The sequence below is a fragment of the Ambystoma mexicanum genome, chromosome 1p (assembly GCF_040938575.1).
Source record: "Ambystoma mexicanum isolate Mex_15411 chromosome 1p, UKY_AmexF1_1, whole genome shotgun sequence".
In the NCBI taxonomy this organism is placed as follows: domain Eukaryota; kingdom Metazoa; phylum Chordata; class Amphibia; order Caudata; family Ambystomatidae; genus Ambystoma; species Ambystoma mexicanum.
In genome coordinates, this window is record NC_090921.1 from 983,671,650 (window position 1) to 983,687,072 (window position 15,423).

The window sequence follows — 15,423 nt, forward strand, 5'->3', positions numbered from 1 at the left end:
TTGTTTGAGGCATGTAGCCCATGCCAAAGCAGCCTGTCACTCCGCCCCCACCCAATTAGGCTATGCCAAACAATTAGGCCACACACCCTGGTAAGTACCCCCTCGAAGTGCCATTCCACTTGAAGCGCAGATAACAAGGTTGAGGTGGAGAGAGAAAGAGAGAGGGCGCCAGAAGCCACCAAATAGTACATCTGTGTATGTTGAGACAGAGAGAGAGAGAGAGAGGAGAACACGGAGAGAGAGAGAGACAGGGAGAGAGAGAGATAGAGAGAGAGAGGAGAACACGAGAGAGTGTCTCCCACGGAGAGAGAGAGAGACAGGGAGAGAGAGAGAGAACATGAAGGGGTGTCTCCAACGGGGAGAGGCAGGGAGGTAGAGAGGGAGTCAATTATTGCACCTGTGTTTGTGTGCATGAGAGATAGTGAAAGAGAGCAGAGGGAGAGAGTGCGACGGCGCATGGGGAAGAGAGAGACGAGTGAATAAGATAAACAGAAAATTAAAGCGTGGAGAAGGGAGGAATGAGGCAAAAACAGAGTGAGCGCAAGTGGGGCCCCAAGAAAGTCATAGATTAAAAAAGGGATTCACAGAGAGGGAGAGCGAAAATACATTTAAATAAAAAGGAAAGGCAGAGAAAAGGGTGTGAAGATGAGTGTGTGCAGGAAACTTATTATATAAAAAGGATGCAAGCGCCCAAACGGTAAAGAGCATGAAACAATGATGAAAAGCGAGCGTCAGTGAGAAACAGTGCACAAAATAACCACTGGTTATTGGACCGCAAGTGATGGAGAAACTCAGAGAGAAGAAAATGGCATTGACAGAGCGAATACAGGTGATTCCTGGAAAAAGAACACGCGAAAGAGACCCACGACAAAAACAGAAAACATGAATGGGCAGTTGATGAAATAAGGAGGAGAGCAGGCTTACAAAAAGGGCGCGCTATGGTCGCAAGTCAGACCTGGGCAAACTTTGCACTTCCCCGTATAGTTTCTGTAATACCAGTCTATTGATGCTTCAAGTACGTTGCTAAATCGTGGGGCGGGCTCTCGTTAGGGTGTGTGGCCCACTTAGTAGAAGAAGTCAGAGGATCCAAAGTTAGGAGCCCTCTCGTCCCCTGCACACTATATAATGTTGTCAATAAAGACATTCAATAGATTTGCATGTGATATCACATGTCGAGCACATTCAATTGAAGTTCATAATAGTTTTGATTAAGAAAAAGTAGAATTTATTTAATTCAAAGAGGCAGGGCAACTATTACCATAGTTGCACTAAATTATAGGACAGTTATTAATGAACATATACAAAAGAAAGCTACAACAAAAGAATAATATTCATAGGTTAACATATGCTTGGCTGACGCGTTTGGAGGTACTTTCCTCTTCTTCTAAAGCCTAATAGCACTAGGACACAAAATAGTTGAGAAAGAGTAAGAGACAAGGGAGAAAAGAAAAAATAGGGGGTGGGGGGGAATAACTGATGAAATTTACATTATGCATAGTCAGGTATGGCAAACATTATAAAACGTATATAGTAACAATGCATAGTGTTTGAGTACTTGTTATTCGACATACTGTGTATTCAATACAAAATTCATAGTGATGCCCAGCTACTTAGGCCATGCCACTAATGAGAGCCCCCACTCACCTAAGGGGGGAGCTGGTGAAAGCGGGGAAGCTGGGACACACTGGCGTTATTCCCTTTGGTGCTCGCAGCCACTTTTTTAAAACAAAAGTGCGCCCCAGCTCTCAGACGCAGCAGGCAGCCCTTTCATTCAAGAAGCCACGTGGTTAAAAACAACATGCTCCTTGAGTGCACAGTCTGTCTGCTGCGTGATGAGGAGGGACCAGCTCTCCTATTGTTTCTGAGTAAAGAGCCAACAGGCAGCATGAAAGCTCTTTAACCAGCAATAGAAGAGAGAGCCGGGCCCTCCTCCTGTTTATGAGTACAGTCATCAGGCAGCCCGTGGAGCCGAGGCCACGGTTACACTGGCTGTCTGCAGGTGCCAGTACTTCAGTTTAGAAAAAAGAAGGCTTAAACCATAAGGCTGCCCATGTAACCGTGCATTGTTTCAGCTACACAGGCTGCCTGAGGTGTCGGCATGGCTAGGGCTGGTCTAGGTTGAGCCCCAGCAGGGCCCCTGCTTAGGATCTCTTTCTGGAGACTGCTGAGCTCGACCCCAGCTAGCACTGGCCCACATAAAGCCCTGCAGCCTCCTGTTAGTTGATAAATACTTGCATCACAGCTCCGAGGAAACCCATTCAACCCTGGTTGACAGACACCTTCAAAGGCCACAGGCCGCTCCTGCTGCAACTTTCCTGGTTTCTCAGTCTTGAAACTCAGACTGCTGCTGTCTCAGGAGACACATCAAATCTGGATTTATTGCATCTGAAGTGGACAACTGGTCAGACCTCGAAAAATATGGTCAGCCCGGTCGTCGAAATCTGGGCGGCTGGCAACCCTACTTTTTTAACGACTTTATTGTGGCATGGCATTCCTGCCGTGCTACGTACCCAAGCTGATTCAGCAGAAGTCGTGCGGATGTCTGCGCTCTGATTCTAAGTGATCCGGCCGTGGCTGATTTTGCCACGGCCGGAATGTTCACATGAGAAAGGTGCAAACTACCAAAAGTTTGCACCTTTCTCATACGAACACACTTACATACTAGGGGGGTTCCAGGGGTGTCCCCCGCAACACCCCGCCCACTATACTGTGTGGCATAGTGAGCGGGGTGTTGCGGGGGACACCCCTGCAGCCCCCATTTTTTTTTTTTTTGCGGGTGGGATGCAGGGGTGTCCCTCGCAACACCCAGCTCACTATGCCACTTTTACTTACCTGCAAGGCTACCACCAAAGGTTCGAACTTATGGTGGTAGCATTTTTTGGTCGTTTTGTACGGTCGGACTTTTTTTTCGGTCCGATCGTACGAAACCTGCGGTCTCTGTCATAAATCTATATATAACCGGACTTGGAAGTCGGAGATCTCCGCAATGAAGAAGTTCCGCTTTTCTTGCTCTCAGTCCTTATTCTTTGCTTGCCTCCCCTGCTTGCTTTGCCTTGCCCAGTCTATCTTCTTCTCTCCTAAAGTCACTGTGTTGCTCAACTTTCTACTTAAGTGGGGTGGGAAATCGAGGGGGGCTGTAATGAGGGTGTGTGGCCTAAATGATGGGCGTGGCGTGATGTGTACTCTGCATATCGGTGCAAGGTATGGAATACAAACATTTAAAAAAAAATGTAATACCATCACCAGTCTGCATACGTTAACACACATTAACAATGCACTGACAAAGTCTCATGCTATTTTGAAACACCGAAAACAGATAAAGTTAATCCCCAAAGCTATCTACTTAGGGCGTATGAAGCAAGATGTGGGCACTAACTCACATGTTTTTCTCTTTTGTGTTGCTTTTGTGTGTCATTGTCCCCCACAGAATGCAGCTTTATACATTCTCCCCTTCCTATCACACACCATTTACACTTCTTAACGGACGTGCCCATGACTATCGTCACACACACACACACAGCCCTACGATTGTCTGCCACCAACCTGCACCTACAGCAATTCATACGCAGATCGCTGCCGAGCTGGGCTTTTTGGCTGCTTGGGAATGGATTTTATGTCCCAAGCTGTTAGGAACATCATTTCACCAAAATGCTGGGGGTAGCCGAAGTGACATCACATGACCCCTGACCTCTGACAAAATCACAATAAGTGATAGCATTTAACCCACCCTGAAGTGACATCATGGGAAGCGATAGAACATGACCTTTCACCCATGTAATGAGTCTAACAATTATTGTATAGAATACCAGAAAGACAACATCTTTGTTATTCCTATTCTTTCTTATTTAGGGTCACTGCTCAAAGTGGAGACCTCAACATAAATTGCCGTTTCTTCAGAAACAAAGAGCCACATGGCACTGGCCACATCCCAGGAGCTTCAGAGTAAAAAGGAAAAATACAAATCTTTTCTTTTTTTTTAGGGGTAGCAAGGGAGACCACAGCAGAAGCAAGGGAGACCTCAGGGGTCGCAGTTGCGACCCTTGGCGACCCCCAAATGATAAACAGCAGAAATCCAGCACCACAGCATCTGCGAGACAGCGTGGTGAGATGTTACACTGGCTTGAGCTCACTAGTGCTCAGCTTCGAATCCCCATCAGTGGCTTCCATTGCCGCCAGGGGGCGTGAAAACCGATATAACCCCGGCAGCAGGAAAACGCTCTGTTGATGTGTAGATTGACAAAGGAAATTCAAACAATTAGGGTGAGGGCTAGATCTGTATACAACGTCTTTCTAGATAACGTATGCTGCATTGCTGTGCGTGCACAATGGGCCTCATTAGGGGGCTTTCGGCCGCGGAATGAACGGTGCCGGTAAGGTACCGCCACCGTTCATTCCAGGCCGCCACATTACGGGTTTCCTCGCGGGTGGCAGAATGCACGTCTGGTCCAGACCAGACGTGCATACCACCACCCGCAAGCAAACCAGGATGCTAACAACGGACACGTCATTAATGGCTCCATTGTTAGCATCCTCCCCATTCCCATTGAATGGGGATGTACCAGGTCCGGGTCCCGAGAATGGGAATTACCGGGCCCGCTAAAGTCAGCATGGCCTGGTAATTCCCTATTTTTGGGACCCAGGCCCGGTACCCAGTTTGGGGGTAGGCATGCCGGTAAGAACGGCATGGCTACCTCCAAACTCCTAATGAGGCCCAATGATTCCTTACTACTTGGAACAAATTCAAGAATTGCTTTTTTGATTTGAGACATTTTGAAGAAGGCGTTTCCTGCTCTGTCACAAGAATGGCGGGACACAAATATAAGTGCAAGAAATACCGCTTGAGGCATTCGTTATATTTTCATCAGACTACTGTATACAACTTCACGTGTACAGGATGTAAAAGATTCAGCAATTATGTTGTAATGAAGATTGTGTGGACTCACCTCCTTTTCCATCGGGGCCTTTGCTTGACGTGGCTTTCGATGCCTTGGAATTTAAAAAAAGAAAGTGTTAGGTCATTTGTGACATAGATGTAAACTCACCTTCATTATTACGTGAAAAAGAGGTACGCCACGTTATGTGGCGCCGGCCGTTTTGGCGCACCTCTTTGGCCGCTGCGTCCCTTTTGGCGCGGCCAACGTGGTGCAAAAGCCAATTCGGCGCCGGCTATTTGACGCGGGGGTCGTTTAGACGTTGCTGACATTGCAGCCGATGTGTAAACGGACCTTTGTGCCAAATGAGCAACATAAACTTAAGACGATCAGGCAGACTGCTTAGAAAGGCATCCTGGCACCGTTCTAGCAAAAGAGGGGAACGTCAGAGTGCATCGGATGGAGCACAGGGCAGCATCTAAGCTCCTCAGAATAAGCGCGTCTACTCTTCATGGCTTTAATAGTTCTTTATCCAGATAGATTCAGGGAGGGAGGTCCAAGTCTCGGGGGCCAGGACAGAGAAAGCTGAACCCCTAACCCCCCTCCCTCCCCCCCACACACACACTTGCTCTTGAGCAGCAAGGAAGCGTGAGTCAGGTGAGTTCAGCTGCCTGGTCGGAAGGTAACGATGTGTATCTATGATGAGGTTAGGGTGCACACCTGAGATAGCTCTCTATGGGCCAGGCACTCAGTCTAGCGTAGAAATCATTCCGCTCGTCACTGGTGGCCAATGGAGTTCCGGGAGCGCCCACATGATGTCACCTCTTTTACCCAATCAAAGCTTTATCTCCCATGGTTGACATCTTGGAGAGACTCCACTACCCACACCATAAAGGGCCTGAACGTGGACATCTCGAGATGCCCCCTGCCCCCCCCCCCACCACGCCTCTTGCCTATGGAATAAGCCCCCACATGTCTCAGGCAAGTTCCGCCCGTCCATCTGAAGCATGAGAAGGAACAGAAACCCCACCTTCACTCGCAGCCTCCAATGAGCCCAGAGGCACTAGTTTACACTTTGTAGAAAGTTGTATAGCTCAGCGAGTTAAGTGTCTGCTGTTTGGATGTAACGCCGATTATCTTTTGCGTGTGCGGAATATGGTATTAACTTCAAAGGATGTGTGGTGGCGATGATGTGCTATGATGCGTTTAATTACTTTGGTGTGGGCGCATTTTTGCATATATCATTGGAATATCATTTTTGGTTTGGAAGACAAATTGGCCAAATGCTGCGTTTCAACACGCCATTTTCCAAACATGTTGGTCAAACAGCGCGCACAGAAAGGCAGATAAGAAACTACTCCAATACTTGGCACTGTCGACTGCAATATCCGAGAGCATTACTGCTACTCAACAACATATCACGCATGTTCTCAGTCAGTGCAGCAGCCTAAGTTTATCAACAATTAAATTCGGTAAGTGAAGTGGCATGTATAATTAAGCAATCATGCCAAAGTATTGGCTTGGGTTTGCAACAATAATTGAATAACCGATATTGAAATCAGTTCCACTCTGTCCTTGGTGCTCTGCTTAAGTAACTACTCGGCTATTTCCTATCTGTTGTGTACGTGGTACACGAAGCGCGCATGCGCAGCCCGCGAGCCGGCGCATGCGCGCCAGTTAATAAAGGCGGCGCCCGGGGCAGTTCGCGCCGGAGCGCCGGAACAGGCGGACGTCTCCAGTGTTCGTTCTTGCGCGACCCATCTGCGCGCAGTGGCTCAGATCTGGGGAGGGCCCGCACTCCACCACAGTGGCCCCTCTGATCACAACACTATCTACCAAGTGGAAATAATATTTATTCACATGCTGTGCACTGTGTTGTCATTAAGATGCTTTAAAAGAAACGAAACACGGACCAGTTTCGGCGAAACATACTCGCGCCTAGAGGGCCCTGCGCCGTGTTAGCTGCGGCCAATAGGGCGCGCTGAAAGGGGACCTGCGGCAAAACAGCCGCGCCAGAACATCCAGCGCCCTAATGATCGCGTCTAAACGTCCTCCTCCATCACGAAGCTCGGACAAGAGAGATTTACTCTCCTACAGCGACACCTGCTGGAAAGATTAGAGAATATCACTGCAACAGTTGGAAGCAGCCCAATGTTTTCAGTTTGAGATGTAAGGCGGTTTAAGCGCCACCTAAAAGCCGAAACAATTGTATTGGGTTACAAGAAGGGGGGATATGGCATGTGAGGAGGGACACACAGCGTGTGGGTGTTGTTTGTTTATTTATCCACTCATTGATTGCCCCTGGCCATACTTATCCCCATGGACGTTGCCACCCACTCATTGACTCTCTACCCCAAAAAACATCACACTGGGATCGCTTTGGGTTTGCTCTATCAAGTATTAACAAGCCTGCCAACAGTTTGGACTTTTGTGTAGGCATGGGGAAACTTGCCAGGCACTGCTGCAGTGGTATTAACTGGCCATTGATGGTAGAGAGTGCAAAATGGTGTGAGGACCTGGGCATCTAATAGTAGTGCATGGCAAATAACTAATACTTTACACACGTCAAAACTGTTTGCTTTTACAATGCTTGTTTTTAACAGGACCTGAAGGACATGTAGAGTGCTTATGAATGGTGTGGCTGAAGGCAATCTGGTTAAGAAATTGTTATTACACCAGTAGCATGTTTAAAGCCCCAATTAAGACATTAACTCTCAGAAGACTGCTTTGATAAGCACTGGCAGGCACTTTGAGTGCAAAGTTTGATGGCAAGGCTTGAATAAAGCAAGCTCAAAGACTTCCCATGAGGAGATGTTTTGGGCAGGGAGGGGCAGGAACTGGGTCTGAATTACCATCAAGATTAGCATGGCGGTGAGCAGTCAATGGGTGGGCAAATAACCAAACAACACCTACAAGCTGTGTGTCCCTCCTCATATGCCATTCCTCCCTGTGTACTCTAATACAATAGTTGAGGATTATAGGTGTAGCCCAAACAAAAAAATCAAGCTTTAGAATGCCAGAGTTTTTCTAAGCAGTCTGCTGAGAGTTAATGGCTTAATGGTTTAATTGCAGAAGGTAATGGCTACTGGTGTAATACAAATGTTTTAACAAAGTGTGCCTCCAGCTACTTGGTTTATATCTTTCCCTTGCACTGATGTCCTGTTAAAAGCAAGCAGTACCAAAGCCAACAGTTATGGCTTTAGATATTAGATAGGCATTTGCCAGGTACTGAAATTATATGTACAGGTAATCACTCCCCTTTACATCTGTTTTGCTATTTTATGACCCGGTGGTACCATTATCAGTGCCTAGCAAATTCTTCTCCCATAACTAGACAAAGGCCCAAGCTGTTGGCTTGGTCAATGCTTATTTAAAGGGCAGTTGTACTTATTTTTTCATTTAAAAGGAATAATACTGGCACTTCTGAGAAGTGTTTCATTAAAAGGGATTTAACAAAACTGTGCACGAAACAAGAATGGTTAAAATATACCAAAATGATCTTATTTAGTATGAGGGCATTTAGATGTGGCTGCAAAGTCTGCCATGTACAAACATCCCTTGTGCCAAAATAATGCCAAAATAACACCACCGTAATGGCTTTTGCGCCAAAAAGGGCGGGCCGAAATGGGTGCTGCAGCAGATTGCCTGTGCCAAATCAGCCTGCGCCAAAATGGTGGCACCGAAAAGGGGTGTACCGCTTGGAGAACGGTTCTAAACCAAAGTGTGTGCTCCATGGCAAATAATAATCTCACTGCGCACTGACTAAAAACATTGTGAGTTCTCAAAGTTTTAAATATCTCATAACACACAAATCCGCATTATTTTATTTTAAACCGTGCTACTGTCAGTCCTTGAAAGTTTTGCACTCAGAGGCAATTTTTTTGCCTTTTGCTGAATTCTGGTATTTGTAGTCTCACAGTGAAAATAGGGGGAATGATGCCACAATTGTACAATATGGTATGTGTACTTTTGAAGTTAGCTTTATAAAGCAGAGTATTGTTGAAAGATAGACTTGGGGGGGGAGGATGGGAAATGATGAGAGGGAAAGTAAGTCATGAGTATTTGCCCACGATGTGCCAAGATAGTTTGCAATCCTGGACACTGGTATAGTTATTTTCTCCTGATTGTGGTTGCTTTCCAGGGCACCAGTAAAGGACACATGTGGGTTGACCGTGTAAATTTTATTCAGAGGGCGGATGCAACCCCTTGGGTTTTTTAAGGTTGGTAAGGTTGCTCAAGTATTTGGATACCAGGATTTTACTCAGGTTGTAATGTCCCCAGTGCAGACGATTACCCACAAGACCACAAGTACTTGTTTCATATTGGGATTTTGTTTTCCATAGAATATTTCACTACAGATATGCTGGATTTAAAAGGTGATCACCTTTTATACGTTGCGAGCATATTCATTGAAAGATTCCCTCTCTCAGGTTATTTTCTGGTGTTCATTACTTTTTTTAAAAAGTCCAATGCTATTTTGTCTTGCGCACATTCTTCTATGGAGAAGGTCAATTGAACTACATTGTATATTTCACTTTAAAATACGATATGATATGATATGATATGATATGGCATTTATAACGTGCCTACACACAAGTGTTTCAAGGCGCGACTAGACAAGGGAGGGGGACAGAGGAAAGACAAACAACAATTTTACTAGGCCAGGTGTCATTCAGATCGTGCAAGTGCATGGGAAGGGGAGGGAGGAGAAGTGCATGGGGGAGGACAGTGCAGTACAAGGGATAAGAATAAATAACAATAAGTAAAAGTACGGCCAGCTGATGGCAAGTGCAGGGTAAGTGCCGCCATCAGGTGTCAAGTGCTGGAAGTAGGACTGTAGGGATACAGAAACAGTGCCCAAGTGCTGGGGTTGCCAAGAAGGCAGTGCAGGAGTGTGACTGGAGGGAGGGCGGGGGGCTGGGCCCGAGATCAGAGGGTGGCCAGGTAACCAGTGCAATTTCAATGTCAGCCAGGAAGTCAGCAAGGAAGAGGAGGAGAAAAAGCAGAAGCAAAGGGAAAGGTTTTGAGGAGCTTCCGGAACTGAAGGTGATTCTCCTCAAGTTTCAGGGGGGAAGGGAGGCTGTTCCAGAGAGAGGCCCCAGCCGAAGAAAGAGATCTACCACCAACTCGTTGCTTGGAGAAGCGACTGACCCTGAGGGAGTTAGAGGCAGATGAGCGAAGAACTCGAGAAGGAAGGTATTTAGGAAGAGAGAATTAAAGGTATTGAGACCCCAGGTCCCAGAAGGCCTTGTGGACGATACAGAGGGTTTTGAACTCAATCCTCGCAGCCACTGGGAGCCAGTGCAGAGATTATAGTCCCGGAGAGATACAATCCCTGGGCTTGAGGCCAAGGACAAGTCTTGCAGTCCTGTTCTGGATGAGTTGCAGAGCGTGGAGAGCAGAAGCAGCCAGATTTAGAAAGAGGCTGTTGCAGTAGTCGAGCCTAGAGAGAAGCAGAGCTCTGGAGACAGTGAGCCTCTGGGGGAAGGAGAGGAAAGGAAAAATACCTCTGAGGAGGTGCAGCTGGTAGTGTGACTTCTTAGAGACGTCAGAGATGTGAGGACAGAAGGAGAGTGTGGCGTCGAAGATGACCCCGAGGTTTTTTGCTGTGCAGGAGGGAAGAGGAAGAGGGCCAAGGGAGGCCAGCCAAAGAGCTGCAGAAAAGGAGGGAGCGGATGTGCCGATGAGGAGAATCTCAGTCTTACTGGCATTAAGGCAGAGGGCATTGGTAGCACACCACTCCTGGATAGCAGACAGACAGTCAGAGATGAGGGAAGTAGAGGAGGAGGCCGAGGGTAGCCTGAAGATGAGCTGGGTGTCATCCGCATAACACTGAAAGTTGGGGCAGAGAGCGGCGATGCGGTGGGCCAGGAGTGCCAGGTATTGGTTGGACAGCCAGGGAGAGAGGTTAGATCCCTGGGGGACACCACAGGTAGAGAAAACGATAGCGGAGAGGAAGGACCCAAGTTGGACCTGGGAGGGACAGCCAGAGAGGAAAAAAGTCAGCCACGCCAGTACCTGACCAGTGATACCCAGGTTATCACGGAGACGGTTGAGCAAGATGGCATGGTTGACAGTGTCAAAGGCAGAGGAGAGATCAAGCAGGATGAGGACACAAGGGGTATTAGAGTCAAGGTTGGAGAGCAGGTCTTCACGGATGTTCAGGAGAGCAGTTTCCGTGCGTCTGGCAGCTCTGAAGCCAGACTGATGGTCATGAAGACAACCAACAGATTCAGTGTGGAGATTAAGCTGGGAGATAGCCAGTTTCCCCAGGAGCTTGCCCAGGAAGGGAGTGATGGAGATTGGGCAATAGTTGGAGGGGACGGCAATGGGTTTCTTAACAAGAGGGTGCACAAGGGAGTGCTTCAGGGGGGATGGGAAGACTCCAGTGGCAAAGGACTGATTGCAGAAATCGGCCAGGGCAGGAGCCAGGGAGTCGATGTGGTCCTTGATGGTTTTGGAGGAACAGAGGTGAACCTGTTTCAACGAGACTTTCATAGATCGGACTTGTCTAGAAACCTCGTCTGCGGAGAACAGGGGAAAGGCAGATAAGGAGAGGCGGCTGCAGAGAAGCCAGAGGAAGAGCGGGGAGTGGGGGTGGGAGGGGATAAGAGGAGAGAGAGGACAGGATGTCTGGAGTTTTAGAGATGAAGTGAGATGCCAGTGCCATACAGAGGGCCTGGGAGGGGACAGGAGAGGTAGAGACTGCAGACGGATTGGCAAGTTCCTTGCAGATTTTAAAGAGTTCAGCTGAGTTGTTCGATGCTGCAGAGAGGCGGGCTTGGATATGCGCACTCTTCTTGGTTAGGACGGAGAGCCGGTATTGTCTTTGCAGCAGGCGGCAGGCCATTTTGTCAGAGGATGTACATGAAGCACGCCATTTCCTCTCAGCTACCCTACACTTGCGTTTTAGGGTGACAAGGCCTGAGTAGTACAAGGAGTTGCACTTGGCTTTGGGCTTCAGGTGGATTCTCATGACAGGGGCAAGGATATCAAGAGTTTCAGAAATAGCAGAGTGGCGTGAGGAGAGGGCAGCAAAAGCCTCAGCTGACACGCGCTTCATGAGTCGGATGACCGAGAAGGTGGATGGCAGTGATGGAGGTGGCTTGGCCTGAGGGGTAGGGAGGGTGAGGTGGGAGGAGAGGAGAAAGTGATCACTCCAGGAGAGAGGAGTGGTGACAGGGACAGAGTGGGAGGTCTGAGGAGATCAGAACATCAAGAGTGTGCCCTGCAGAGTGAGTTGGGCCATAGGGGAGAATAGTGAGTGAGAGAGAGTCGCAGAGGTCGCAAAAGAGTCCAGAGGGAAGACAGGAGGCATCCAGGTGGATGTTGAAGTCTCCAAGCAGGAGGAGTTGAGTAGTAGAGGCCAGAAGTGAGGAGGAGAGGTCGGCCCACTCAGAGAGGAAGGATGAAATCTGACCAGGTGGCCGATAGATAGTAGCCACAGTAAGTGAATGGCTAGGAGAGAGAGAGCCTACAGACGAGGCATTCAAAAGAGGAGTAGGCCTGCGTAGGAGAGCCAGAGGCACAAATCTACTCGGGGAAGATCATGGCTATACCTCCACCAGAGCGGTTGGCCCTTGGCACAGAGAGGATTTTGTAGCCGTCAGGTAGGAGCGAATCAAAGCTTGTGACAGAGCTGGTCATGAACCATGTCTCGGTGAGACCAAGGACATCAAGGTCAAGTTCTTCCAGAAGGTGGCAGATATCCGAGGAGTGTTTGACAGCAGAGCGAGAGTTTAGAGTGGCAATATGGAGAAGGTTGCCATCCTTGAAGGACTTCCGGGGAGGGGTAAAGATCAGAGGTACGCCCTGCAGAAGTGTAGAGGGAGCCCGAGAAGGGGCTCAGAGGGGAGGGGACAGCAAGGTAGCCAGGGAGGAGGCAGAAGGGGGAGGCAAGGTAGTCAAGGAAAGGGCAGAGGGGACAGCAGGAGAAGAAAGGAAGTTGATGAGGCGCGGGAAACGTCTATCAAAGAGATGAAGGTAGGCCTGAGGGCCTTGGACCAGGATGGTCCCATTGAAATAGACATTAATGATGACTTTAGAGGAAAGGAAGGATGCCAGGAGGGTATCCCAGTGGGTGCCACCATTAATGGGAGCAGAGGAGAAAGGGGAGAGCACAGAGACCATATGAAGGGTCCATAGGTCTGGCAAAGGTACGACAATGAGGATGTCGGTGAGAGTTTCCTTGGAGGAAGCACTGGTGTAGGTGTCTGATATCTGCAGGCTTCTGGAAGTACTTGACCTTGATGTCTTTGGCAATAGGGAGGCCTGGGTTGGAGACCAGGATGTCCTTTTTAAACTTCTTCCTACCAGATTTAGTGAGTAAATAGTAAATAGCGAAGCAGTTAGACAAGATAGGAGAGACATAGAGCACCATAGAGTAGGTGGGAGAGGGGAAGACATTAACGAAGGTCACTGCAGTAGGCAGATAAGACAGCGGGGGGCAAGTAGGTTGTGCAATAGGACAGACGACAATATTCAGGATAGGAGATTTTTTTAAAGTGCGCCGGAATGAAACAGGTAGAAGGGAACAGCTAAGTTTGAGAATCCTAGAAAGGGAGAAAAAGGCTAGGGTTTTTCACAATGCAAATTATTTAAACACTGATACAGTGCCTATTATAACAACTCAGGGAGAATACCTAAGTTTGAGAATCCTAGAAAGTGAGAAAAAGGCTAGGTTTTTTCACAATGCAAATTATTTAAATACTGATACAGTGCCTATTATAATAACTAAGGGAGAACACCTAAGTTTGAGAATCCTAGAATTGGTGAATAGGCCAGGTTTTTTTCAACAAAGGGGAATGCAGCAGAACCGAGAGAGGGTAAGAGGAGGTAAGGAAGCTCAGTGGGGCTAACCTGGTGACTGCCTGGCAACTGGCGTCCCCTGCGGACACCTGCAGACACTAACAGGGAGCCGCCTAAGTTGCTGCAGCCCTTTGCCTAGAGGCCCTTAGCCGCGGGGCTGCCGGGCAGAGGCTGCCCAGGGTGGGTCAGAGATAAGGGAAGGGGGGCCAATCAGGCGGGAGGGCGGGTCGGGAGGCAGCCAGGAAGGAGGGACACAGGGAGGAAGGGAGGCCGGGAAGAGGGAACACGGGTAGGCTAAAAATCAAACAAAACAAAATTTATCAACAAATACAGGTCACACAAGGCACAGTACCCGATCAAGGCCCAGGAGGGCAGAAGATTTCTAAATGCAGCGCTGCTCTCACCTGCTCTGCAAAGTAGGAATGGCGGGCACGATAATCAGTGTGTACTCTACCCAGCAGTACGAGGCTCTGTGAGCCAATCAGGGGGGTGGGCGGTTTGGGAGGTGGGCAGGAAGGAGGGACACAGGGAGGAAGGGAGGCCGGGAAGAGGGAACACGAGAGGGCAAAAAATCAAACAAAACAATATTTCACAACAAATACAGGTCACACAAGGCACGGTACTTGATCAAGGCCCAGGAGGGCAGAAAATCTCTAAATGCAGCGCTGCTCTCACCCGCTCTGCCAAGTAGGAATGGCCACTGACTGTGCATATATTCATGGGTGCCAGATTTTGATTTTCACTCTGGGGCATAAGTACCTGGGCATATGTTAGTTATTCTTGTAGCCGACCATTTTTTGCCCTTTTCTGTGCTGCTTAAATACGGGTAGTTGGGGCCGTACAATGTATCACAACAGTCACCAAGAGCGGGCCATACAATAAGGGGCTGCTAGCACGCTGCTTAACCAAAGTGAGTGATCCCCATCAAATCATTTAATCACAGAGGGCATTAATTAAAAACATTGGGAGTTCTCAAAGCCTGCAATGTTTTATACATAATAAAAAATATAGATATTTGTACAGCTACAGTAGCATCAAGGGTAAAAAATCACTGGTGACCCAGGTCTCCCATCCATGCAGTAACCAGGACTGACTGTGCTTAGCATAAAAATGTGGAATGTGCCAGCACCTACAGGGCTTGTGCCTAACAAATGAAACTAAGTTACAAGATCACTTAGAGCAATATGGCCTGAGGGGGCTGGCCCCTTCCTCACTTTGAAGCTAAGCAGTACTGTGCGTATATTCATGGGTACCAACCTTTGATTTTCGCTATGGGTGCAGAAAGTACCTGGGCATATGTTATTGTTGAAGCTGGTAATTTTTTCCCTGTTTCCGTGCTGCTTAAATGTAGTTAGTTGTGCGATGTATCACAACAGTCATCAAGAGACTGGCCATAAACAAGGGGCTTGGAGCAAGGATGTTTTGGCGCGAGAGGTCCCAATTGGCATGAACCTGCAGGCACTTTGCATTTTGTAATATGAATTAAATGTGAAAAAGATTTATTTACGGCAACATTATAAAACAGGGTGGGACATGTATTACACCGTTGTTGCAGAAATGAACACGTATAAAACATTTATTTACTGCAACATTGTAAACTGCATGCAACTATCCCTCACAAACAACTTTACACCGTGTACACACACACACGCTCATATCAAACACACACACATTGCATGCACACCCTTTCAGATGACATGCACACCCTCACACTACACATTCTCCCTTACACTGCACATATATT

At 48.0% G+C, this 15,423-nt stretch overlaps 1 protein-coding gene across 7 annotated transcripts in view; it reads right to left on the reverse strand.

Moving 5' to 3' along the window:
- CNGB1 (cyclic nucleotide gated channel subunit beta 1) overlaps positions 1-15,423 on the reverse strand; it is a 1,007,057-nt gene that overhangs the window by 875,842 nt on the left and 115,792 nt on the right. For all 7 annotated transcript variants that reach the window (XM_069654372.1, XM_069654395.1, XM_069654388.1 and 4 more), the window contains exon 3: positions 4,944-4,986. In XM_069654372.1, the coding sequence (XP_069510473.1) occupies positions 4,944-4,986 (43 nt within the window). The remainder of the gene's footprint in view (positions 1-4,943; positions 4,987-15,423) is intronic.